We start from the raw sequence: 27,448 nt of genomic DNA, 5'->3' as shown, positions 1-27,448 counted from the left end.
AACTATCCTCTGAAAGGGAGGGGCACATATTGTAAAATGAATGAATAAAAAACTAAATGAATAAGTAAATCTCAACACGGAAATGTTTCTCTGGGGTTGCTGATCTGTGCAGAGAGCTCCCAGCCTGAATGGGGGACCAGCAATGCCGTTGGAAGGCTGGAAGTCCTCACCAGGCCTGACAGCAGCTGCGGAGATGGGAAGAGAGGGCGTGATTTTCCAGACCTTCCTGCCGGTGGGATCTTTAAGTTCCCATTGTAGGTGACCCCTCCACGGCGGGGTTGCCTGGCACGATGGGACGGGCAAGTCACACAAAGTGCCGTAGGCATCAGTAGAGACCAGAAGATCCCAATGATGAGACACCTCCGCCACTGGGCATGGGGTGGAGCGGGGGGTGAGGGTTTGCAGATAATCCCGCCTCGAGTTATTGTTTCAAAGCCGTGTTCAGATTCCGAAATGGACGTTAACTTTGTTTCTCCTGTCACTGTCTCTGACCAACCTATTGAGTATTTGCAGCATTTTCTGGTTTGATGCCTGTGGAATGTTGCAAAGTTGGATGGGACGGTGAGCTGTGAGGAGGATACAGAGATTCATCAGCCTGATTTGGACAGGCTGAATGTGAGGGCATGTGAATGGCAGATGCAGTATAATGTGGATAAATGTGGAGTTATCCACTTTGGTAGCAAGAAGGGGAAGGCAGATTACTATCTTAATGGCCATTAATTAGCAGGGGAGAATGTGCAATGAGATCTGGGTGTCCTCGTACACTAGTCGCTGAAGGCGAGCGCGCAGGTGCAGCAGGAAAGAAGACAAATAGTGGGCGGAACTTTCCAGTCGCGCTTGCTCCAAGACTGGAAAATCCTGCCCAAGGTCAACAGACCTTTGCATGATCCTGCCCCCCGCCTGCTACGATTCCCGTGGCAGGCCGGATGGGAAATTTTCACCCACTGTGTTGGCCTTCATAGCGAGAGGATTCGAGTACAGGAGCAGGGATGTGTTGTTGCAATTATACAGGGCCTTGGTGAGGCCACACCTAGAGTATTGTGTGCGGTTTTGGTCTCCTTATCTGAGGAAGGATGTTCTTGCTCTAGAGGGAGTGCAGCGAAGGTTTAACAGACTGATTCTTGGGATGGCGGGACTGACGTATGAGGAGAGATTGAGTCGGTTGGGATTGTATTCGCTGGAGTTCAGACGAATGAGACAGAATCTCATAGAAACGTATAAAATTCTAAAAGGACTAGACAGGGTAGATGCAGGAAGGGTGTTCCCGATGGTGGGAGTGTCCAGAACCAAGGGTCACAGTCTGAGGGTACAGGGTAGACTGTTTGGGACGGAGATGAGGAGAAATTTCTTTGCCCAGAGAGTGCCTGTGGAATTCACTCCCACAGGAAGTAGTTGATGCTAAAACATTGAATGTTTTCAAGAAGCAGTTAGATATCGCTCTTGGGTGAAGGGGATCAAAGGATATGGGGGGGAATCTGGGATCAGGCCATTGAGTTGGATGATCAGCCATGATCGTGATGAATGGCGGAGCAGGTTCGAAGGGCCGAATGGCCTCCTACTGCTCCAATTTTCTATGTTGCTATGAATACTCAGGGCACAATCCCAGTTGGAGTATGGTTTTGCCTCTAGGGCACGAAGATACAGGAGAGAAGTGGCATTCACTCCCGCCAATGTCTCATCAACTTACATCATTAAGATTTTTCAATCGCAGGGTGCAGGCCCAGGCAAACGGGCGATGGGCAGGAATTGTCTTTGAGCAGATGCCAGTCAGAGATCACCAGATGCGGCGGAGGGATGGGGAGGGAGAAGGATCTCCTGGCAGGCTTGCTCCTGGGACAGGCCAAGATGGTCAACAACAGGTCCAGGCAGTGGGCAGTCAAGGGCATCACCCGACCCGACTGTCTGCCCCTCTACATTCAAAGCCGGGTGGCCCTGGAGAGGGAGCAGTCGGTGACCACTGGCACGGTTCAGGTCTTCTGCGACCAGTTGGCACTACGGGGTCTGGGCTACACCCCGGGTGATGGTACTTTGGTGGTTTTGTTCATTAAGTTTCCTTTGACGTTTCCTCACCAGGGCTGTCACCCCCCCACAACACCTCTCATTTGTTAATATTTTAGTCTATATAGAGGAAGGCTGGGACGCTAGTTGAGGGGCAGAAGCTGTGAGACTGAATAGGTCAATAAACTCTCCCCATGAGGGAAAGCTCAGTGGCTGGAATTTTCCCGGTATGCCTGCTCCAATTCCGGGGACGAAGCTCAGAGAACGGCATTCCCCATTGGACACGGGCGGGATCGTACGAACCTCGGGCGGACGTGCCGGTACAATTCCACTCTGTCTCTTGGTTTTGGCTTCATCAACTGGCTTGAATCCTGTTAACAACCCCCATGCACCCCACCCTCACCCCACTCTCCCCCCCCTCCCCTCCATCCCACCCTCCCCTCCACCTGCTCTCCCCACTGTGGTTGAGGAATGCATTCTGAGGGCGGCACGGTAGCACAGTGGTTAGCACTGCTGCTTCACAGCTCCAGGGACCTGGGTTCGATTCCCGGCTTGGGTCACTGTCTGTGTGGAGTTTGCACATTCTCCCCGTGTCTGCGTGGGTTTCCTCCGGGTGCTCCGGTTTCCTCCCACAGTCCAAAGATGTGCGGGTTAGGTTGATTGGCCATGCTAAAAATTGCCCCTTAGTGTCCTGAGATGCGTAGGTTAGAGGGATTAGCGGGTAAATATGTAGGGATATGGGGGTAGGGCCGGTGGGATTGTGGTCGGTTCAGACTCGATGGGCCAAATGGCCTCTTTCTGCACTGTAGGGTTTCTAAAACTTCTATGATTCCTATGATGATTTTCTTTCTAAATTAATTTCAGGAAATGGTGATTCTGGTAACCGGTCTGGATAGCCTGTTCCTAGACACCCTGATAGCATCGATTCACAGAACTACAGACTGGTTACAGTTTTGAGTTCAGTTCAGTTCAGTACAGTAAGAAGTCTCACAACGCCAGGTTAAAGTCCAACAGGTTTATTTGGAATCACGAGCTTTCGGAGCGCTGCTCCTTCATCAGGAGAGTGCAGAGGTAGGTTTCACAAACACGACATATATAGACCAAGGATGGAAGCATAGACTATTTTCTAAATGGGAAAATGCTTAGGAAATCAGAAACACAAAGGGACTTGGGAGTCATTGTTCAAGGTTCTCTTTAGGTTAATGTGCAGATTCAGTCGGCAGTTAGGAAGGCAAATGCAATGTTAGCATTCATGTCGAGAGGGCTAGAATACAAGAACAGGGATGTACTTCTGAGGCTGTATAAGGCTCTGGTCAGACCCCATTTGGAGTATTGTGAACAGTTTTGGGCCCTGTATCTGAGGAAGGATGTGCTGGCCTTGGAAAGGGTCCAGAGGAGGTTCACAAGAATGATCCCTGGAATGAAGAGCTTGCCGTATGAGGAACGGTTGAGGACTTCGGGTCTGTACTCGTTGGAGTTTAGAAGGATGAGGGGGGGATCTTATTGAAACTTACTGGATACCGTGAGGCCTGGATAGAGTGAACGTGGAGAGGATGTTTCCACTAGTAGGAAAAACTAGAACCAGAGGGCACAACCTCAGGCTAAAGGGATGATCCTTTAAAACAGAGATGAGGAGGAATTTCTTCAGCCAGAGAGTGGTGAATCTGTGGAACTCTTTGCCGCAGAAGGCTGTGGAGGCCAGGTCACTGAGTGTCTTTAAGACAGAGATAGATAGGTTCTTGATTAATAAGGGGATCAGGGGTTATGGGGAAAAGGCAGGAGAATGGGGATGAGAAAAATATCAGCCTTGATTGAATGGCAGAGCAGACTCGATGGGCCGAGTGGCCTAATTCTGTTCCTATGTCTTATGGTCTTATGGACGCAATTGCAAGATAATGGTTGGAATGCGAGTCTTTTCAGCTAATCAAGTCTTTACAGGTAACAGACAGTGTGAGTGGAGAGAGGGATAATCACAGGCACTGATTCCAGGGATGGCGGGACTGATGTATGAGGAGAGATTGACGAGGTTAGGATTGATTTCACTGGAGTTCAGACGAATGACGGGGGGGGAGATCTCATAGAGACTTATAAAATTCTAACAGGACTAGACAGGGTAGATGCAGGGAGGATGTTCCCGATGGTGGGGGGAGTCCAGAACCAGGGGTCACAGTCTGAGGACTCAGGGTAGACCATTTAGGACAGAGATGAGGAGACATTTCTTCACCCAAAGAGTGGCGAGCCTGTGGAATTCATTACCACAGGAAGTAGTTGATGCCAAAACATTGAATGTATTCAAGAGGCGGCTGGATATAGCACTTGGGGCGAATGGGATGCAAGGTTATGGGGAGAAAGCAGGATTGGGCTATTGAGTTGGATGATCAGCCATGATGGTGATGAATGGCGGAGCAGGCTCGAAGGGCCGAATGGCCTCCTCCTGCTCCTATCTTTTATGTTTCTATGTTTCTATTCCAACCATTATCTTGCAATTGTGTCTCTGTCGATATATGCCATGTTTGTGAACCCACCTCTCCACTCACCTGATGAAGGAGCAGCGCTCCGAAAGCTCGTGACTGCAAATAAACCTGTTGGACTTTAACCCGGTGTTGTGAGACTTCTTACTGCGCCCCACCCCAGTCCAACGCCAGCATCTCCACATCACAGTTCAGTACAGTTCAAGGGCCACGCTGTGAAGCCAGTCCCCAAGTTTGCTTTTTTGCTCTGTCATGTTAATCTTTCTAAGTTCTTTTCATAGAATCATAGAAACCGACAGCGCAGAAGGAGGCCATTCAGCCCATTGAGTCTGCACCAACAACAATCCCACCCAGCCCGACCCCCGCAGCCCCACACAGTTACCCCGCTAATCCCTCTAACCCCGCATCCTTGGACCCTAAGGGTCAATTTAACCTGGCCAATCAACCTAACCTGCACACTTTTGGAGTGTGGGTGGAAACCGGAGCACCCGGAGGAAACCCACGCAGACACGGGGAGAACGTGCAGACTCCACACAGACAGTGACCCAAGCCGGGAATCGAACCCGGGTCCCTGGCGCTGTGAGGCAGCAGCGCTAACCACCGTGCCGCCCAATTTTCAATAAAAGGAAAGCATTTTAAAACTCGTCCCCTCGTCTCTTCAAGCGAATGAAGGGATCCAACAAGGAGGTTACCAGGAATCATTTTAAGAGTTGTTCAGATTGGAAGTAAAGATGGGAGAGAACAGGATACAGGACTCACGCTAAACAGCTCGACGCTGTGATGGGGAGACTGTAGGATGGGCGCTCTGGAAGAGATTAATGACTGTCTGAGCCAGCTTTGTAATGAGGTAAGATCAGAGAGAGACTCCTCAAAATTCAGAAGCATGAAATGATCTAGATTAGAAGGAGCCGCATTATTGCTGCTATTATATAATTTGGAGGAACTGTGCGGTGGGCGTCAAATTACTGAGGAACTGGGAGCCTGCCATCATTGCAAAGTCACAGACCTGATTCAGTTGTAGAAAATAAAAGGGCATTCAGGACGCAAAGTATGGGGCGGGTTCGGCCCGGAGTCCTCGACCACTTTATTGATGTTGTTCATCAAGGGGAGATGGGAGGCAGTATCGTTAGATCTGTGCTGCTTAATTTAGCTCGATTTACCCAGCCATAACTTCAGTAACCTTATTACAGACTACTGGCACACTTTAGATGTTTTAACTGACCCCTTGTCTCCCCCCACCCCTCATGTCTCAATGGTTAGCACTGCTGCCTCACAGCGCCAGGGACCCGGGGTCGATTCCCGGCTCGGGTCACTGTCTGTGCGGAGTCTGCGCGTTCTCCCCGTGTCGGTTTCCTCCGGTTTCCTCCCACAGTCCGAAAGACGTGCTGGTTAGGGTGCATTGGCCGTGTTAAATTCTTCCTCAGTGTTACCCGAACAGGCGCCGGAGTGTGGCGACTAGGGGATTTTCACAGTAACTCCATTGCAGTGTTAATGTGACATGACGGCACGGTAGCACAGTGGTTAGCACTGCTGCTTCACAGCTCCAGGGACCTGGGTTCGATTCCCGGCTTGGGTCACTGTCTGTGTGGAGTTTGCACATTCTCCTCGTGTCTGCGTGGGTTTCCTCCGGGTGCTCCGGTTTCCTCCCACAGTCCAAAGATGTGCGGTTTAGGTTGATTGGCCGTGCTAAAATTGCCCTTAGTGTCCGTAGGTTAGAGGGAGTAGTGGGTAAATATGTAGGGATATGGTGGTAGGGCCTGGGTGGGATTGTGGTCGGTGCAGACCCGATGGGCCGAATGGCCTCTTTCTGTGCTGTAGGGTTTCTAAGATTCTAAGATTAATAAATAAACTTAAACTATCCCACGTGCTTGAATTTTGTTCACTATCGTCTCTGGAGGGATCTTCGTCGGAATTCTCCCACCCCGCCCGCGACGGGTATCGGAGTGGGCGAGAGGCGGACAATGGGAAGGTCCATTGACCTCGGGCGGGATTTTCCGGTCCCATAGAAATCATAGAATCCCTACAGTGCAGGAGGAGACCATTCGGCCCATCGAGTCTGCACTGACAACAATCCCACCCAGGCCTTATCCCCGTAACCCCACCTATTTACCCCGCTAATCCCGCCAACCCATGCATCACTAAGGGGCAACTTAGCACGGCAAATGCACCTAACCTGCACATCTTTGGACTGTGGGAGGAAACCGGAGCACCCGGAGGAAACCCACGCAGACATGGGGAGAACGTGCAAACTCTGCGTAGACAGTGACCCAAGCCGGGAATTGAACCCGGGTCCCTGGCGCTGTGAGGCAGCAGTGATAACCACTGGGTTTCCAAGCTGCCCTCGGGTCTCGGGTCAGCCAGGCCGTAAAATCCCTCGTTGGATATGGAGGCCAGTTGGGGGCAGCTGTTTCAAGATATTGCCCAGAAGAAGCAGGTAAACTGGGCATTAACCGTTGCCAAGGCACTCTGAAACTTGGTGGCAGGGTGGTATCACTATGACTGCACAGTTCTCAAAAGAGATGGGAAATACCCAATAGGATTCACTTTTTTTCAGAGAAAAGAGTTGATGAAAAATTATATGAAGCTTCAGCAATGGAAGAAAAGCCTTCCCTGTTTCACTTCCCAACACGTTCTCAATCTCCTTGCATCGCCCCCTGGCCTGTGTCACCTCCACTATCTCAATGCTTACCGAGATATAACTTCTACTCGCTGTGTCTTCTCAGGTTTCTGACTGACTCGAGCACGCTCCCCCTCACTCTTGTGGCTTTGGTCAAAACCCAGAATGTGACAACACGATCACATCTGGTTTCAGACTTGTGAAAGTTCAATCTGTTCCATCCCGGCCCATTCTACGACCGGGCTCCACCAAGTCCGAGACTTTGCACCGGGTTCCACGTCTGCCCCACCGGGTTCCACGGTCACACTTTCACAGAAAGCCTGGAGAGTTCACCTTGGTCAATATTTCTCCCACAGTGAACACGGCGAAAGCAGATCAACTGGACATAAAATAGAATCATAGAATCCCGACAGTGCAGAAGGAAGCCATTCGGCCCATCGAGTCTGCACCAACAACGATCCCACCCAGGCCCTATCCCTGTGACCTTGCATATTACCATGCTAATCCCCCAACACTAAGGAGCAATGTAGCATGGCCAATCCACCTAACCTGCACATCTTTGGATACTAAGGGGCAATTTAGCATGGCCAATCCACCCAACCTGCACATCTTTGGACACTAAAGGACAATTTAGCCTGGCCAATCCACCCAACCTACACATCTTTGGACACTAAGGGACAATTTAGCCTGGCCAATCCACCTAACCTACACAACTTTGGACACTAAGGGACAATTTAGCATGGCCAATCCACCCAACCTACACAACTTTGGACAATAAGGGACAATTTAGCATGGCCAATCTGCCAACCTACACATCGTTTGACAATAAGGGACAATTTAGCATGGCCAATCCACCTAACCTACACATCTTTGGACACTAAGGGACAATTTAGCATGGCCAATCCACCCAACCTACACAACTTTGGACAATAAGGGACAATTTAGCATAACCAATCCGCCCAACCTACACGTCGTTTGACACTAAGGGACAATTTAGCATGGCCAATCCACCCAACCTACACAACTTTGGACACTAAGGGACAATTTAGCATGGCCAATCCACCAAACCTACACATCGTTTGCCACTAAGGGGCAATTTAGCATGGCCAATCCACCTAACCTGCACATCTTTGAAGTGTGGGAGGAAACCGGAGCACCTGGAGGAAACCCACGCAGACATGGGGAGAACATACAAACTCCACACAGACAGTGACCCAAGCCAGGAATCAAACCCGGGTCCCTGATGCTGCGAGGCAGCAGTACTAACCACTGTGCCACCGTGCCACCCTTAAAGACCCAACAGTTCTGGCCAGTGAATTTGGAAGGTTCAATACGTGCTTCAGTTAATTCAGATAACCAAACAGTCGGTGGCAATTCTTCTCCCCCCGACTTCATATAACTTAGCAGGATTCTCCAAGAATTTGATTCACAAAGAAAATTTGCAAAGCGTCAAGAATCAAGTCGTGTGAAAATTAATCCGACATCCTTGCAGTTTTTAATTTCCCAAAGAAAGGCAGGCATTGAGAGTGAGATTTGAGTTTGTATTTTGGTTACAGTACCTTGGCGAAATCTCGTACATCAAACAGGTCGAAGGCTTCGAATAGCTCACTCTTTTTCATGTTGAACTTTTCACAGCATGCGTTTAAAAAGGTCCGGATGTTCTTCAGGCAAAGAAACTGCAAAATGAGAAGGAACAGATACACATGGAATCAATTCACCAGTAAAGCCACACTTGGAATACTGTGTACAGTTCTGGTCACCCTATTATAGAAAGGATATTATTAAACTAGAAAGACTGCGGAAGAGATTTACTAGGATGCTACCGGGACTTGATGGTTTGAGTTATAAGGAGAGGCTGGATAGACTGGGACTTTTTCCTCTGGAGCGTAGGAGGCTTAGGAGTGATCTTATAGAGGTCTATAAAATAATGAGGGGCATAGATCAGCTGGATAGTCAACATCTTTTCCCAAAGGTAGGGGAGTCCAAACCTAGAGGGCAAACAGTGGCACAGTGGGACCCAGGTTCGATTCCCGAGTTGGGTAATTGTCTGTGTGGAGTTTGCACATTCTCCCCGTGTCTGCGTGGGTTTCCTCCGGGTGCTCCGGTTTCCTCCCACAGTCCAAAGATGGACAGGATAGGTGAATGGATTTGATTTGATTTGATTTATTATTATCACATGTATTAATAAACAGTGAAAAGTATTGTTTCTTGCGCGCTATACAGACAAAGCATACCGTTCGTTGGCCATCCTAAATTGTCCCTCAGTGTACCCGAACAGGCGCCAGAGTGTGGCGACTGGGGGATTTTCATAATAAGTTTGTTGCAGTGTCAATGTAAGCCAACTTGTGACTAATAAATAAACTTTTACTTTTTGGATTTAAGGTGAGAGGGGAGAGATACATAAGGGGGTCCAGAGGGGCAATTTTTTCACACAGAGGGTGGTGAGTGTCTGGAACGAGCTGCCAGAGGTAGTAGTAGAGGCGGGTACAATTTTGTCTTTTAAAAAGCGTTTGGACAGTTACATGGGTAAGATGGGTATAGAGAGATATGGGCCAAATGTGGGCAATTGGGACGAGCTTCGGGGTTAAAAAAAAGGGGTGGCGTGGACAAGTTGGGCCGAAGGGCCTGTTTCCATGTTGTAAACCTCTATGACTCTAATATTAAAACCCCCTGCATACGATGTGTCAATCCTGCCCCCAATCCTCCCAGTGTCTTTTCACCATCTTTAGTCTCGCCATTTTGTGCTAATGGAAAGACAAACAGGCAGGGACAGACCCAAAAGAAAAGTCTTTGCATTCATATAGTGCCTGTCACGACTTGAGGACGTCCCAATACCCTTGAGAGACAGCCTCAAGTAGCAATGAGCTGACTGGATAATCTAAAGGCAAAATATCGCGGACGCTGGAATCTGAAGAATAGAACACAACATTTCAAGTCTAAGGGTCATCCCAACTCGAAACGCTAGCTCTATTCTCTCTCCACAGATGCTGCCAGACCCGCTGAGATTTTCCAGCATTTTCTGTTTTGACCAGATAAACTGTTGGTTGGTAACATTCCTGCGAAGATCCTTTAATGTTTTTGCTCTGATTAGAGAGGCGCTACATAAACTCAAGGCTGTTGTTGCATCGCCACCCTGGCCAGAAGTTGATTGTTCATTTATTTGTTGTGTGTGGGATACTGGAAAGATGCACGCTCACAGAGTTAGTCAGGAACACAGAAGGTATTTGGAATATCGTGTTCAATTCTGGTCGCCACACTACCAGAAGGATATGCAGGCTTTGGAGAGGGTACAGAAAAGATTTTTTCTGCCAGGGCGGCACGGTAGCACAGTGGTTAGCACTGCTGCTTCACAGCTCCAGGGTCCTGGGTTCGATTCCCGGCTTGGGTCACTGTCTGTGTGGAGTTTGCACATTCTCCTCGTGTCTGCGTGGGTTTCCTCCGGGTGCTCCGGTTTCCTCCCACAGTCCAAAGATGTGTGGGTTAGGTTGATTGGCCAGGTTAAAATTGCCCTTAGTGTCCTGGGATGCGTAGGTTAGAGGGATTAGCGGGTAAAATATGTAGGGATATGGGGGTAGGGCCTGGGTGGGATTGTGGTCGGTGCAGACTCGATGGGCCGAATGGCCTCTTTCTGTTCTGTAGGGTTTCTATGATTTCTATGATTTACCAGGATGATGCCTGGTATGGAGGGCATTAGCTATGAGGAGAACTTGGTTTGTTCTCACTGGAACGACGGAGGTTGAGGGGGTGACCTGATAGAAAGTCTACAAGATTATGAGAGGCATGGACAGAGTGGATAGTCAGAAGCTTTTTCCCAGGGTGGAGGAGTCAATTACTAGGGGGCACAGGTTTAAGGTGCGAGGGGCAAGGTTTAAAGGAGATGTACGAGGCAAGTTTTTTACACAGAGGGCGGTGGGTGCCTGGAACTCACTGCCGGGGGGAGGTAGTGGAAGCGGATATGGTAGTGACTTTTAAGGGGCATCTTGACAAATACATGAATAGGATGGGAATAGAGGGATATGGTTCCCGGAAGGGTAGGGGGTTTTAGTTCAGACGGGCTTACATTGACACTTACACACCAATTATGAAAATCCCCTAGTCGCCACACTCTGGCGCCTGTTTGGGTACACTGTGGGAGAATTTAGGATGGCCAGGCTTGGAGGGCCGAAGGGCCTGTTCCTGTGCTGTAATTTTCTCTGCTCTTTGTTCTTTGTGTTTATTAATAAGGATAAACTGTTAAGAGGCTGGCAGCCCCCCTGGCCACCCCAGTCCCTACATTGTCTTCTACATGTCTTCAGACTGTCTTCTGCCTAAGAGAGGACTCCACCCCCTCAACTGGAGCACCCAGAGGAAACCCACGCAGACACGGGGAGAACGTGCAGACTCCACACAGGCAGTGACCCAAGGCTGAGAATCGAACCCGGGTCCCTGGCGCCGTGAGGCAGCAGTGCTAACCACTGTGCCGCCGTGCCGCCCAAAATTGGATTCGAATTTCACCATCTGCCGTGGTGGGATTCGAACCCAGGTCCCCAGCGCATTACCCTGAGTGCCTGGATTGCTGGTCCAGTGACAGTACCACTATGCCACTGCCTCCCCTCAGGAATGGCTGTACTTTCCTTCCATTGAAAGGAGTGGCTGGGACATCGCTGTTACTTGGAAGCAATCCTCCACACCAGAATCACCTCGCTGTGTTCCATTGGACTGCGCGAAAGCTAAAGAGTCGCGTCAGCGAGCATTCCACCGCAGAATGAGGAGAAATTCTTTCTCGCAGAGGGTTGTGTGACTTTGGAAATCTCTGCCTCAGAAGGCAGTGGAGGCCAGGATAACTGAATATCTTGAAGGCGAAGACAGATAGATTCTTGTCAGAACAAAAACAGAAAATGTCGGAAAATCTCAGCCGGCCTGACAGTATCTGTGGAGTAAGAAGTCTCACAACACCAGGTTAAAGTCCAACAGGTTTATTTGGTAGCAAATACCATAAGCTTTTGGAGCAATGCTCCTTTGTCAGATGGAGTGGTCTCTGTTCTCAAACAGTGCACAGACACAGAAATCAAATTACAGAATACTGATTAGAATGCAAATCTCTACAGCCAGCCAGGTCTTAAATGTACAGACAATGTGGGTGGAGGGAGCATTCAACACAGGCAGTGACCCAACACATACCTGTGTTGAATGCTCCCTCCACCCACATTGTCTGTACATTTAAGGCCTGGCTGGCTGTAGAGATTTGCATTCTAATCAGTATTCTGTAATTTGATTTCTGTGTCTGTGCCCTGTTTGAGAACAGAGACTACTCCATCTGACAAAGGAGCATTGCTCCGAAAGCTTATGGTATTTGCTACCAAATAAACCTGTTGGACTTTAACCTGGTGTTGTGAGACTTCTTACTGTGCTTACCCCAGTCCAACGCCGGCATCTCCACATCATGAGTATCTGTGGAGACAGAACAGAGCCAGTCGGCGGGATTTGCCGGCTTTGTTTGCCCGGAAAGCGGAAAATCCTGCCCGAGGTCAATGGGGCCTTCCCATTGTCCGCCCCTCGCCCGCTCCGATTTCCGTGGCGGGCGGGAATGGGGAAATTTGCCCCAGTGTTTTGAGTCTGGATGACCCTTCGTCAGGAATCAAAGGTTATCGGTGGGGGGTAGATGGGAGTGTGGAGTTAGAAACACAAATAGATCAGCCATGATCTTATTGAGTGGTGGAGCAGGCCCGAGGGGCCGAATGGCCTACTCCTGCTCCCAGTTCATAGGTTTGTCTGTTCACCTCAGTGGAAGTAATTCTAAGCCGATTGCTCGGTGAGGGGCAGAGAGATTCGGTGGACGGGGCAATATTCCTGGTTTCACACTCTGGCCGGAATCTGATCACCGTTCGCGGTGGCGGGAGTTTCCCATCCCGCCGCAGTGAAGGGAGGTCTGTCTGGGCGCCACGTTCTCTGACCTCACCCACAGCAGGAACGTGGTGTGAATGGCACGGTAAGATCATGCCCAGTGTCTGATTTGACTCAACATTGAAGGAAATACAGAGTCACACTGCAGAGAGTGTAAATTGGCATTCCACCCAATCATAGAATCCCTACAGTGAAGAAGGAGGCCATTCGGCCCATCGAGTCTGCACCGGCCACATTCCCACCCAGGCCCTAGTCCCTATAACCCCCACGTATTTACCCTAGTTAGTCCCCCTGACACTGAGGGTCAATTTTAGCATGGCCAATCCACCTAACCCGCACATTTTTGGACTGTGGGAGGAATCCGGAGCACCCGGAGGAAACCCACGCAGACACGGGGAGAACGTGCAAACTCCACAAAGACAGTCACCCGATGCTAGAATTGAACCCGGATCCCTGGCGCTGTGAGGCAGCAGCGCAAACCACTGTGCCACTGTGCCTTGAACCGGGGCAGTCCTTGTTTTGTAGGTACACCCACAGTGCTGTTAGGGAGGGAGTTCCAGGATTTTGACCCAGCGACAGTGGGCCGATATATTTCCAAGTCAGGATGGTGAGTGGCTCGGAGGGGAACTTGCAGGTGGTGGTGTTCCCATGTATCTGCTGCCCTTGTCCTTCTGGATGGACATGGTCAAGATAAGGTCACAATAATAATGGCCATAGACTCACCAGGTCGCTTTGGGTTCTAACCCCACACTTAAGCCTGTTTTATTAAGCCATCTCTTGTCAGTAAAGACTTGCATTCATATAGCGCCGTTCAGAACCTCAAGACGTCTGAAAGCATTGAAGTCCTTTGGAAGTGTTGCCTCTGCTATAACATAGAGAATGTAGCAACCATTAGCAGCAAGCAAGCTCCCACCAACACCAGTGTGCTAATGCCTGGCTCACTGATTTTAATGATATGGGAAGGTAGCCGTGGTATTATTGGACTGGTAATCTGAGTCCCTGCCACTGTGAGGCAGCAGCGCTAACCATTGTGCCACCAGGTATTTTCCCATGGGATTTTCCCTCCTGCAGCAAGTTAGGATAGCATTACCCCCATGGGTTTTCCCAACATATATAAAGAACAGGTCACTGAGTCTAACTAGCGCCACTCTCCTACTCACTCCCAATTATATCCCAGATTTACTCATCAAAGTTACCATCTGCCTTTACTTTTGAAGTATTTCTGGATCCCTAACGGGTGGTTTCCTGACCTTGCGAGTACACGGAATTCCAAAGCTATGAGGAAGTGGGGACTCCGACTTGTTTTGGTGAATATATTTGCCTAAATTTTTTTACTATGTGCAATAAACATCTCAAACCAGACACTAAAACAATGAGTAGGTGTCGCTCCAACACAACACGGTAGGTCATGCTTAACGCAATAAAACTGGCAAATTACAGGCTGCTCACGACTCACCCTGATTGCTTATTTCCATTGGCTTCAATGATGCAAAGTGAGGGCAAGAAGGGGGTGAGAAGGTTGAGCAGAGTGAGAGAGGGAAGAACGGAGTGAGGGTAGGGGGAACGGAGTGAGAGAGAAAGGGAAAGGGAGCAAGAAAGAAGCCGAGAGAGGTGGAGACAGAACGAGAGGGGGGAATGGAGAGAGAGAGAGAGAGGGGGAAACGGAGAGAGGTGGAGACAGAGTGAGAGGGGGAATGGAGAGAGAGAGGGAGAAACAGAGAGGTGGAGATAGAGGGAGAGGGGGGAATGGAGAGAGAGAAACGGAGAGAGGTGTGGACAGAACGAGAGGGAGAAATGGAGAGAGGTGGAGATAGAATGAGAGTGGGGAATGGAGAGGGAGAGGGAGAAACGGAGAGAGGTGGAGATAGAATGAGAGGGGGGAATGGAGGGGGAGAAACGGAGAGAGGTGGAGACAGAGTGAGAGGGGGGAATGGAGAGAGAGAGGGAGAAACAGTGAGAGGTGGAGATGGAATGGAGGGGGAGAAACGGAGAGAGGTGGAGACAGAATGAGAGGGGGGAATGGAGAGGGAGAGGCAGAGGCCGGAATGTTACCGCGTCGTCTGCCCCAGAATTGGGGCGGGCAAGGCTCGCAGAACGGCATTCTCCATTGGCTGCGGGCGGGATTTTACGAGCCTCGGGCGGGCGAGGTCATAAAATACTGGCCAGAGAGTTTATGTTTAAGTTCAAGTTCAAGTTTAAAGTTTATTTATTAGCGTCACAAGTAGGCTTACATTAACACTGCAATGAAGTTACTGCGAAAATCCCCGAGTCGCCACACTCCGGCACCTGTCCGGGTAACACTGAGGGAGAATTTAGCACGGCCAATGCACCCTAACCAGCACGTCTTTGGAGAGAGGTGGAGACAGAGCGAGGGAAGGAGAGATGGAGCAAGGGAGGGAGACAGAGAAACGGAGGAATAAATTGAACGAATTACAAATTTAACTTGGAGGAAGTGAGGCAGTCGCCATTATTGAAACATGACTGCAAATTAGTTAGACCTTTGGACGATACGGGGTTATAAGATTGAGAGTAACAATAGAGGGAAAAGATTGAACTGGGGATTCAGAATGGAATTACTTCAATGATGAGACAGGACAATAATGGGAGGTGCGCAGGCAGTGGAAACTTTACAGGTCGAATTAAAAATCAGAATCACAGAATTGTTACGGTGCAGAAGGAGGCCATTTGGCCCATCGTGTCTGTACTGACTCTCCAAACGCGCAGCGTGACTTGGCGCCATTGCCCTTGCCTTTACCCTGCACCCCTTCACCCAGTTTCTATTCAGATAATCGTCCTCTCGAATGCCTGGGTGTGGGATAGAATGCAAGGCTGCAGTGGAGTTGTGCAGAACTTGCTGCCAGCAGCAGTGCGGTGATCGATTGTGCGAGTGTGGAGATTAGTCAGGCAGGAAGCAAAGGCGAAGTGAGATGTGAGCTTTCACATCTATAGGGACAAGCATGTGTCAGAATGATAGTAACTTCCTTGAGCGTGTCCGGCACATTTTTCTCGAACATCAAAGGGAGCTTAGACTTAGCAAAAAAACAAAATCGAGATTTATTAAAGCCTAACAGTCCATGGATATCTATCTGATAGTGATCATTATATCTTTAAATTCAACAAAAGGTTAGAAAGGAAATAGGAGCTGAGATTCTTCACTCAGTAACAGTAAAAGTCAATGCAAGGTTGGGTGGATTGGCCATGCTAAATTGCCCCTTAGTGTCAGGGCAACTAGCTAAGGTAAATGCATGGGGTTATGGGGATAGGGCCTGGGTGGGATTGTGGTCGGTGCAGACTCGATGGGCCGAGTGCCCTCCTTCTGCACTGTAGGGATTCTACGATCCTATGACCATCTGTGAGAGTGTCCATTTTAAACCGGACAAGTATGTTACTGGGTAAAATGGCAGGGAGTGGAGAGAGGTGTTCAATATGGGACAGATCCAGCTTCTACCCCTAAGGGGCAAGTTCTCTACTGACAACAAACACATCCATCAACAGGTGAGGGCAGCACGGTGGCACAGTGGTTAGCACTGCTGCCTCACAGCGCCAGGGACCCGGGTTCGATTCCCGGCTTGGGTGACTGTGCGGAGTTTGCATGTTCTCCCCGTGTCTGCGTGGGTTTCCTCCGGCTGCTCCGGTTTCCTCCCACAGTCCAAAAGACGTGCTGGTTTAGGTGCATTGGCCGTGCTAAATTCTCTCTCAGTGTACCCGAACAGGCGCCGGAGTGTGGCGACTAGGGGATTTTCACAATAACTTCATTGCAGTGTTAATGTGAGCCTACTTGTGACACTAATAAATAAACTAAGAACTAATTAATGGGACATTTCACATGACCCCATGCTTCGAGCCTTTTGGATCATTTTGCTATTATTTTTCACAGCTGACAGCTCGGTCCACTGTTTTAACACCAGCTGGTAAGGACACTGGCAATTTTCAGAGCAAGAAGTCTCACACCAGGTTAAAGTCCAACAGATTGATTTGGTAGCAAAAGCCACTAGCTTTCGGAGCGCTGCTCCTTCGTCAGGTGAGTGGGAGTTCTGTTCACAAACAGGGCATATAAAGACACAAACTCAATTTACAAAATAATGGTTGGAATGCGAGTCTTTACAGGTAATCAAGTCTTCAAGGTACAGACAATGTGAGTGGAGAGAGGGTTAAGCACAAGTTAAAGAGATGTGTACTGTCTCCAGATAGGGCAGTTAGTGAGATTTTGCAAGCCCAGGCAAGTCGTGGGGGCTACAGATAGTGTGACATGAACCCAAGATCCCGGTTGAGGCCGTCCTCATGTGTGCGGAACTTGGCTATCAGTTTCTGCTCAGCGACTCTGCGTTGTCGTGTGTCGTGAAGGCCGCCTTGGAGAACGCTTACCTGAAGATCAGAGGCTGAATGCAGGAAAGGATGTCCCGCGGCATGGTACATTGGGGAAACCATGCAGACGCTACGACAACAGATGAATGAACACCGCTCGACAATCACTAGGCAAGAGTGTCCTCTTCCTGTTGGAGAACACTTCAGCGGTCACGGGCATTCAGCCTCTGATCTTTGGGTAAGCGTTCTCCAAGGTGACCTTCATGACACACGACAACACAGAGTCGCTGAGCATAGCCAAGTTCCGCACACATGAGGACGGCCCCAACCGGGATCTTGGGTTCATGCCACACTATCTGTAACCCCCACAACTTGCCTGGGCTTGCAAAATCTCACTAACTGTCCTGGCTGGAGACAATACACATCTCTTTAACCTGTGCTTAACCCTCTCTCCACTCACATTGTCTGTACCTTTGAGACTTGATTACCTGTAAAGACTCGCATTCCAACCATTATTTTGTAAATTGAGTTTGTGTCTTTATATGCCCTGTTTGTGAACAGAATTCCCACTCACCTGATGAAGGAGCAGCGCTCCGAAAGCTACTGGCTTGTGCTACCAAATAAACCTGTTGGACTTTAACCTGGTGTTGTGGGACTTCTTACTGCGTTTACCCCAGTCCAACGCCGGCATCTCCACATCATAGTTTTCAGAGCAAGCTGCCAGCTCCATCCCCCCCCCCCCCCCCCCCCCGCCCCCCTCTCCGCCCCGGCAGCTCCTGGATTCGAAAGCTCTCTGATCATTGCCTGCTCTGGAGTCTGCAGGCTGAAACCCCCGCTGGGCTGCGGCCTCATTTATATAATCTCCAACCAGGAACTTTCCTGCACAGCACGCTGCCACAAAAGGAACACCCTCTGGCCTGCTACTTCTCACATTCTGCAAATAACGTGAGCTCATTTTCATTTCTGTGGTCCTTTTATAGTTGTTGCCCTCAGTCAGAATTCTTCCTCATTTCTATTCCACATTACAGTGTCTGTGTGTGTGTGCATGTGTGAGTGAGTGTTTGTGTGTGTGCGCACGCATGTGTGTGTCTGTGTGTGTGGGTTCGTGTGTGTGTGTGTGCATGTGTCTGTTGTGAGTGTGTGTGTGTGTGCACGCATCTATGTGTGTGTGTGTCTGTGTGTGTGTATGTGTGTCTGTGTGCAGACACACACGTGTGTGTGCATGTCTGTGTGCGTGTGTGTGACTGTGTGTATGTGTGTGCATCTGTGTGTCTGTGTTCATGTTTAAACCTGGAGGTGGGATGGAAGTGTTTACAGCCTTACAGATTTTACACACACACACACACACACACACACACCCGGACACACACAGACACACACGCACACACACAGGCACACACATACACACACGCGCACACACACACAGATGCACACGCACAGACACACACACACACAATCACACGTACACACACACACACGCACACACCAACAGACACACACGCATACAGACACACACATACACACACATGCATGCACAGACGCACATGCACACAGACAGACAGACGCACACACACACAGACAGTGTTGCATGTGTATGGACGCATGCACCTGTGAGGTTGCAAATGCTCCCACCCAACCCCTGGGTTTAAACATGAATAAACTAACCCTCTGAGTTAATCATAACACGAGTTTGCAGCCAGTTATTCATCAATTAGATCACAAACTGAGGGTTTGGGAAAGCACAGCGCAGCTTCCTTTAAAAGTAATTCAAAAACAACTTCTGCTTAGGGACAGATTGGGAGGAAGGACGGACAGAGGAAAAAGAAGCAAGGTTTCTCTCTCTCGCTTGTCCATTACACTTTCAAACACTGTTCCCCAGGGAGCAGTGGAGGCTCTCTGGGGAACAGTGTGTGTGTGTGTGTGTGCCTTTGGAGATTTTTAAGGCAGAAGTAGATAGATTCTCGAACGATGAGGAAGTCAAAGGTTATTGGAAAGGGGTGGAATACAGAGTTGAGGCGGATCATACAAGCTCAAAGGGCTGAATGGCCTGCTCCTGTTCCTAATTGTGTACAGTTCTGGTCACCCTATTATAGAAAGGATATTATTAAACTAGAAAGAGTGCAGAAGAGATTTACTAGGATGCTACCGGGACTTGATGGTTTGACTTATAAGGAGAGGCTGGATAGACTGGGACTTTTTTCTCTGGAGCGTAGAAGGCTGAGGGGTGACCTTATAGAGGTCTATAAAATAATGAGGGGCATAGATCAGCTAGATAGTCGATATCTTTTCCCAAAGGTAGGGGAGTCTAAAACTAGAGGGCATAGGTTAAAGGTGAGAGGGGAGAGATACAAAAGTGTCCAGAGCGGCAATGTTTTTCACACAGAGGGTGGTGAGTGTCTGGAACGAGCTGCCAGAGGTAGTAGTAGAGGCGGGTACAATTTTGTCTTTTAAAAAGGATGGGTAAGATAGGTATAGAGGGATATGGGCCAAATGCGGGCAATTAGGACTAACTTAGGGGTTTAAAAAAAGGGGCGGCATGGACAAGTTGGGCCGAAGGGCCTGTTTCCATGCTGTAAACCTCTATGACTCTATGGTACATTTTTAAGCTGACTCAATGAAACACGGAGATAGATTTTTAAAAAAGGAAGAGGAAAAGTACCTTGGAAGAAACTTCAGAACGAACACAAAGATTTTTATGACTGCACGAGAAAAGGGGAAGATGAGGGGTAATGTGGGGCGCTTGCAAATTGGTAAGTGATGACATTGTCAATGAAAATAAGGAAGCGGCAGAGAGGCTGAACAGTTAGCATGGTGGTTACCATAAAGGAAGAGGTCAGCGTACTGGAAATCCCAAGCAAAGTCATATTGATTCCAGAGATGAGGGGTTTGCCGTATGACAAGAGATTGAACAGTTTAGGCCGATACTCTCTGGAATTTAGAAGAATGAGGGGAGATCAAATTGAGGTATACAAGATGATAAAAGGTATGGATAAAGTAGACGTGGAGCGGATGCTTCCTCTTGTGGGACATTCTAGGACAAGAGGTCATAGTCTTAGGATAAGGGGCAGCAAATTTAAAACAGAGTTGAGGAGAAACTACTTCTCCCAAAGGGTTGTGAATCTGTGGAATTCGCTGCCCCAAAGTGCGCTGGATGCTGGGACAGTGAGTCAATTTGAGGAGGAGTTGGACAGATTTTTAATTGGGAATGGGTTGAAAGGTTATGGGGAGAAGGCAGGAAAATGGGGATGAGGAGCATATCAGGTATGATCGAATGGCGGAGCGGACTCGATGGGCCGAATGGCCTAATTCTGCTCCTATATCTTATGAACTTACGAATCAGGCCAAGAGACTCCCAATATTAAGCAAACGGTAGCACAATGGTTAGCTCTGCTGCCTCACAGCGCCAGGGACCCGGGTTCGATTCCCAGCTTGGGTCAACTGTCTGTGCAGAGTCTGCACGTTCTCCCCGTGTCTGCGTGGGTTTCCTCCGGGTGCTCCGGTTTCCTCCCACTGTCCAAAGATGTGCAGGTTAGGTGGGATTAGCCGTGCCTTAGCATCAGGGAGATTAGCAGGGTGTGGGGTTACGGGGGTAGGGACTGGGTGGGTTTGTGGTTGGTGCAGGCTCGATGGGCCAAATGGCCTCCTTCTGCACTATAGGGATTCTATGGATTCTCCGAAATGGGTTTTTTGACAATCAACAATGGTTTCATGGTCATCAGTAGATTCTTAATTCCAGGTGTTTTTTATTGAATTCAAATCCCACCATCTGCCGTGGCGGGATTTGAACCCGGGTCCCCAGAACATTCGCTGAGATTGGGAAATTTCTGCTGACTGGTGAGTCTTGGACAAGGGGCATAATCTCATCATTAGAAACAGGTATTGAGGATGAAATTTTGAGAACAATTCTACACGCGGTGAGGTGATAGGAGTTTAGAAACTCTCTTCGGAATATGCTGATCAACTTGTTAATTTGAAATCCGAGATTGCTAAGGTATCAATGGATTTGGATCTGGGTGAGTCTATGGAGTTCGGTCACAGGTCTGCCATAATCGCATTGGATGGTGGAATAGGTTCAAAGGGCTGAATGGCCTCCTCCTGTTGCTGGAGTGAGGGAGAGCAGGCAGAAGGCAGGACCCTCCCCCGGGGTACTGGGTGACACAATCGAGCGAAGCAGGGATGGTGAAAAGCTGGGTAAAACCCTCGAAAGGTCGCCAATCCAGAAACAAAGCCAAACCACCTGTGCGCAACATTGGATAGTCAGTCGCACAGTGGCGTAAGTGGTTAGCACTGCTGCCTCACAGCGTCAGGGACCCGGGTTCGATTCCCGGCTTGGGTCACTTTCTGTGCGGAGTCTGCACGTTCTCCCCGTGTCTGCGTGGGTTTCCTCCGGGTGCTCCGGTTTCCTCCCACAGTCCGAAAGACGTGCTGGTTAGGCGGATTGGCCGTGCTAAATTCTCCCTCAGTGTAACCCGAACAGGCGCCGGAGTGTGGCGACTAAGGGATCTTCACAGTAACTTCATTGCAGTGTTAATGTAAGCCTAAAGACAAAATGCTGGAAAATCCCAGCAGTAACTGGCAGCTTAATGTATGAGTACTTTGTGACTATAAAATAGACTTTAACTTCAATGGCCTGGCATGGGTGACTGCTTCTAACTCCCTGGCTGACTGGAAAAATGAAAGAAATGGTCATCTCCGCGGTGAATCCATCTCATACCGGATATACCAGTGGCTGTTCTATACACAGTGCTGGTGTGGGCACCATGGCGGCAGCCAATGGTTTATCCTCGGATTCCCGGTCTCTCAGCAATCGGGGAAACATTCGTTGAGCTTGTGCCCATAACTGTGCCAGCTTCTGCTTGCTACAATGCAAAATGTAGCATTAATGTGGGGAAAATCCCTTCCAGTATGTTTCTAATCAGTTCCTTGCATCTATGCAAATCCCAGCTCTGAAAAGAGTTTTGACCGGGGTTGTACTGACTTTGTGTGCGCTTTGTGAGCCGACTGTACTTCACTGTAAGTGTTATAAATAAATGGCAGCTTACCTATAACTTTGGTTCACGGATCAATGCTGGGCAGGCCGCCTTGTACCCGTGTCGTAGAATCCCTACAGTGCAGAAGGAGGCCATTTGGCCCATCAAGTCTGCACCGACCACAACCTTACCCTTCCCCTATCCCCGTATTTAGTCCCGCTGACACTAAGGCGCAGTTTAGCGTGGCCAATCCACCTAACCCGCACATCTTTGGACACTAAGGGGTAATTTAGCATGGCCAATCCACCTAACCCACACATCTTTGGACGATAATGGCAATTTAGAATGGCCAATCCACCTAACCCGCACATCTTTGGACACTAAGGGGCAGTTTAGCATGGCCAATCCACCTAACCCGCACATCTTTGGACACTAAGGGGCAATTTAGTATGGCCAATCCATCTAACCTGCATATCTTTGGACGTTAATGGCAATTTAGCATGGCCAATCAACGTAACCCGCATATCTTTGGACTGTGGGAGGAAGCCGGAGCACCTGGAGAAAACCCACGCAGACATGGGGAGAAGGTGCAGACTCCGCACAGACAGTGACCCAAGGACAGAATGGAACCCGGGTCCCTGGTGCTGTGAGGCAGCAATGCTAACCACGGGGCCACCGTACTGTCATGGGATACTTAGCATCCACCTGAGAGCAAAGTGTCTCTGTCAGGCTACTCTGACAATGTAACACCTCCCTCTCAGGATGCCAAATCTAACGTTGACTTGTGTTCAACTCTCCAGAGCGGCACTTGACTCTCCAGCCTCTCAAAGCAGAGGCTGAGAGAGCTACCCGCTGGCAGCAACTAGACTTCAAAAATGTTTTGTTGGCTGTAAATAATCCTGAGGTTGTGAAAGGCAGTATTTAAGTACCATTCCCCTCTCATTTCGTTATGTCTGAGCGGTAAAGTGTCCATGGCTGCATTGCAGGGGTGTTATTAGGCAAGGAGGGGTACTGAGCTCCGTGGGACAGTATCAGGGCAGGGTCGGATATGCTTCATCAAGAGGTAGACTTCAAAAAGCACCTTGAAAGGAGAAGAGGGAGGTGGAGATGGAGACAGAGAGGGGGACAGAGAGGGAGACAGAGAGGGAGGTGGAGATGGAGACAGAGAGGGACACAGAGAGGGACACAGAGAGGGAGGCAATGAGGGATCTGGAGAGGGAGATAGAGGCCAGAATTTTACCAGCACGCCCGCCCCAATTCCAGGGGTGGGCGAGACTCGGAGAACGGCATCTTCCGTTGGCCTCGGGCGGGATTGTACGAACCTCGGGCGGACAGGTCGGTAAAATTCTGCCGAGAGAGTGAGACAGAGAGGGAGACAGAGAGGGAGACAGAGAGGGAGACAGAGAGAGAGACAGAGAGGGAGACAGAGAGGGAGACAGAGAGGGAGACACAAGGGGAGGCAGAGAGGGAGACAGAGAGGGAACTGGAGACAGATGCAGAGAGGGAGACAGAGAGGGAGGTAGAGTGGGAGACAGAGTGGGAGGCAGAGATGGAGACACAAGGGGAGGCAGAGTGGGAGAGAGAAGTGGAGAGAGAGATGAAGAGAAAAAACTTGCCACAAGTGGAGGGCAAAGGTCAGGAACATGTCGGCAATAGGCCAGAACTGGGAGAGTTCGGAGAGAGTTGTAGGGTTTTAAAAGGTGAGAAAGAGGATGGGCACAGACCCCACCGGGCCAGGATTCCTGCCAGAAACAGCTTGTCAAGGTCCAACCCCAAATGGGGTTAAGCACGTGCACAGTTTCTGAGCCTAAGGTGAAGAGACGGAAGTTGACACCATCTAGAACAACCAAGACATAATCACATGACAACGGTCACTCTGTGGGAAGACTGGGGGCAGGGGTGAGAAGGGGGTAATGCGGAAGGGGCTACTGGGGTAACGGGAGAGCCACATCTCTTTATTCAGGCTGTGGCAGCTTCAGCCACAAGTACATTCATTCGTAACATTCTGTTCAGGAAACGACAACTTTGCCACAGCTAAAGGTTACGGTGCTTTCGTGTGAGGGGAGGCTATTCCACTTTGATGGGCGTGCTGAACCACAGCTCAGTGTGCACCGCAACAGGGGACACAAACTCCCACATTGCGGGGGACTGGATATGATTCTCGACACTGTACAGACAAAGTATATCTCTGAAAATAAAATAAGTGCATTGGATTGAGTGAGCGGGTTCTCACTGCACGCCTCACATCTGAAGCAAACCACTCGGAACTCATGCAATCACCCTCAGGCGCACTCTCCCGCACCTTGCTGGAGTCGTGCAGGTTCGAGAGGTTCTTGCTTTTACTTTGCATGAGGTTGTAAGACGATTTGGTCAAAAACTAACCTCTCCATTTCCCTCCCAGAACTTTAATGAGCAAATTCGGGCAGCAGAGTCCGCATCTTAAAAACCTATGGAGCGGCACGGTGGCGCAGTGGTTAGCACTGCTGCCTCGCAGCGCCAGGGACCCAGGTTCGAATCCCAGCCTCGGCTGTTTGTCTGTGTGGAGTCTGCACATTCTCCCCGTGTCTGCGTGGGTTTCCTCCGGGTGCTCCGGTTTCCTCCCACAGTCCAAAGATGTGCGGGTTAGGTGGATTGGCCGTGCTAAATTGCCCCTTAGTGTCCAAACATGTGCAGGTTAGGTGGATTGGCCATGCTAAATTGCCCCTTAGTGTCCAAACATGTGCAGGTTAGGTGGATTGGTCATGCTAAATTGCCCCTTAGTGTCCAAAGATGTGCAGGTTAAGTGGATTGGCCATGCTAAATTGCCCCTTAGTGTCCAAACATGTGCAGGTTAGGTGGATTGGCCATGCTAAATTGCCCCTTAGTGTCCAAACATGTGCAGGTTAGGTGGATTGGCCATGCTAAATTGCCCCTTAGTGTCCAAAGATGTGCAGGTTAAGTGGATTGGCCATGCTAAATTGCCCCTTAGTGTCCAAAGATATGCAGGTTAGGTGGATTGGCCATGCTAAATTGCCCCTTAGTGTCCAAAGATGTGCAGGTTAAGTGGATTGGCCATGCTAAATTGCCCCTTAGTGTCCAAACATGTGCAGGTTAGGTGGATTGGCCATGCTAAATTGCCCCTTAGTGTCCAAAGATGTGCAGGTTAAGTGGATTGGCCATGCTAAATTGCCCCTTAGTGTCCAAAGATATGCAGGTTAGGTGGATTGGCCATGCTAAATTGCCCCTTAGTGTCCAAAGATGTGCAGGTTAAGTGGATTGGCCATGCTAAATTGCCCCTTAGTGTCCAAAGATATGCAGGTTAGGTGGATTGGCCATGCTAAATTGCCCCTTAGTGTCCAAAGATGTGCAGGTTAAGTGGATTGGCCATGCTAAATTGCCCCTTAGTGTCCAAACATGTGCAGGTTAGGTGGATTGGCCATGCTAAATTGCCCCTTAGTGTCCAAAGATGTGCAGGTTAAGTGGATTGGCCATGCTAAATTGCCCCTTAGTGTCCAAAGATATGCAGGTTAGGTGGATTGGCCATGCTAAATTGCCCCTTAGTGTCCAAACATGTGCGGGTTAGGTGGATTGGCCATGCTAAATTGCCCCTTAGTGTCCAAACATGTGCAGGTTAGGTGGATTGGCCATGCTAAATTGCCCCTTAGTGTCCAAAGATGTGCAGGTTAGGTGGATTGGCCATGCTAAATTGCCCCTTAGTGTCCAAAGATGTGCGGGTTAAGTGATTGGCCATGCTAAATTGCCCCTTAGTGTCAAAAGGTGTGCAGGTTAGGTGGATTGGCCATGCTAAATTGCCCCTTAGTATCCAAAGATGTGCAGGTTGGGTGGATTGGCCATGCTAAATTTCCCCTTAGTGTCCAAAGATGTGTAGGTTAGGGCGATTGGCCATGCTAAATTGGCCCTTAGCGTCAGGAGGACTAGTAGGATAAATGCTTGGGTTCACAGGGATAGGACCTGTCGGTGCAGGCTCAACGGGCCGAATGGCTTCCTTCTGCACTGTGGGGATTCAATGATTCAATCGTGAGATATCGACAGCAAAGCCAACATTTATTGCCCATCCCTAGTTGCCCTTGAACTGAGCGACTCTCTCAGCCATTTCAGAGGGCAGTTAAAAGTCACCATGTAGGCCAGACCGGGTACGGACAGCAGACTTCCTTCCCTCAAGGGGCATGAGTGAATCAGATGGGTTTTTCCGACAATCGATGATTTCTTTGTGGACACCATTAACTGAAAGATTTAGTTTTGTATTCCAGGTTAATTAATTGAATTGAAATTCCATCCCAGTGGTGAGTTTGGGTCAAAGCACTGGAGCCTAAAGCTAGGCCTCTGGATTACTGGCCTCGCCTCCACTGTGTCCCTGTATCCAGGGCCAATATCACATACCCTATTCCAAGTTATAAGTATTCCTCCAGTTATTATCATATTCATTCAAGGGATGTGGGGCCCCCTGACTAGGCCCAATATTTATTGCCCATCCCTGCTTGCCCCTTGGGTAAATGATGTAAGATGAATCATAGAATCCCTACAGTACAGGCACCCTACAGTTGGCCCATCGAGCCTGCGCTGACAACAATCCCACCCAGGACCTATCCCCAGAACCCCACATATTTACCCTGCTAATCCCCCTGACACTAAGGGGCAATTTAGCATGGCCAATCCACCTAACCCGCATATCTTTGGAGTGTGGGAGGAAACTGGAGCACCCGGAGGAAACCCACGCAGACACGGGGAAAACTCCACACAGTCACCCAAGGCTGGAATCGAACCCACGTCCCTGGAGCTGTGAGGTCGCAGTGTTAACCACTGTGCCACCCTTGAACCGCTGCAGTCCACGTGCTGTTAGGGAGGGAGTTCCAGGATTTTGACCCAGCGACAGTGGGCCGATATATTTCCATGTCAGGATGGTGAGTGGCTCGGAGGGGAACTTGCAGGTGGTGGTGTTCCCATGTATCTGCTGCCCTTGTCCTTCTGGATGGACAAGATCAAGATAAGGCCACAATATAAATAATTGCCATAGACTCCTCAGGTCACTTTGGGTTCTAATCCTACACTCAAGTCTGTTTTATTAAGCCATCTCTTGTCAGTAAAGACTTGCATTTATATAGCGCCGTTCAGAACCTCAAGCATTTCACACCCAATGTAGTACTTTGTAACTGTAGCCTCTGCTATAAAGTAGAGAATGGAGCAACCGATTTGCAGAAAGCAAG

General features: G+C 49.4%; 1 protein-coding gene across 3 annotated transcripts in view; it reads right to left on the bottom strand.

Moving 5' to 3' along the window:
• vav1 (vav guanine nucleotide exchange factor 1) overlaps positions 1-27,448 on the bottom strand; it is a 134,931-nt gene that overhangs the window by 83,304 nt on the left and 24,179 nt on the right. For all 3 annotated transcript variants that reach the window (XR_013500139.1, XM_078235029.1, XM_078235030.1), the window contains exon 2: positions 8,646-8,762. Coding sequence is in view for 2 of the 3 variants with exons in the window: in XM_078235029.1 (XP_078091155.1) it covers positions 8,646-8,762 (117 nt within the window). In the remaining variant the exon portion in view is untranslated. The remainder of the gene's footprint in view (positions 1-8,645; positions 8,763-27,448) is intronic.

The sequence above is a fragment of the Mustelus asterias genome, chromosome 19 (assembly GCF_964213995.1).
Source record: "Mustelus asterias chromosome 19, sMusAst1.hap1.1, whole genome shotgun sequence".
Classification (NCBI taxonomy): Eukaryota; Metazoa; Chordata; class Chondrichthyes; order Carcharhiniformes; family Triakidae; genus Mustelus; species Mustelus asterias.
Note: the sequence above shows the minus strand (reverse complement) of the source record. Positions and strands in the feature narration are given on the sequence as shown.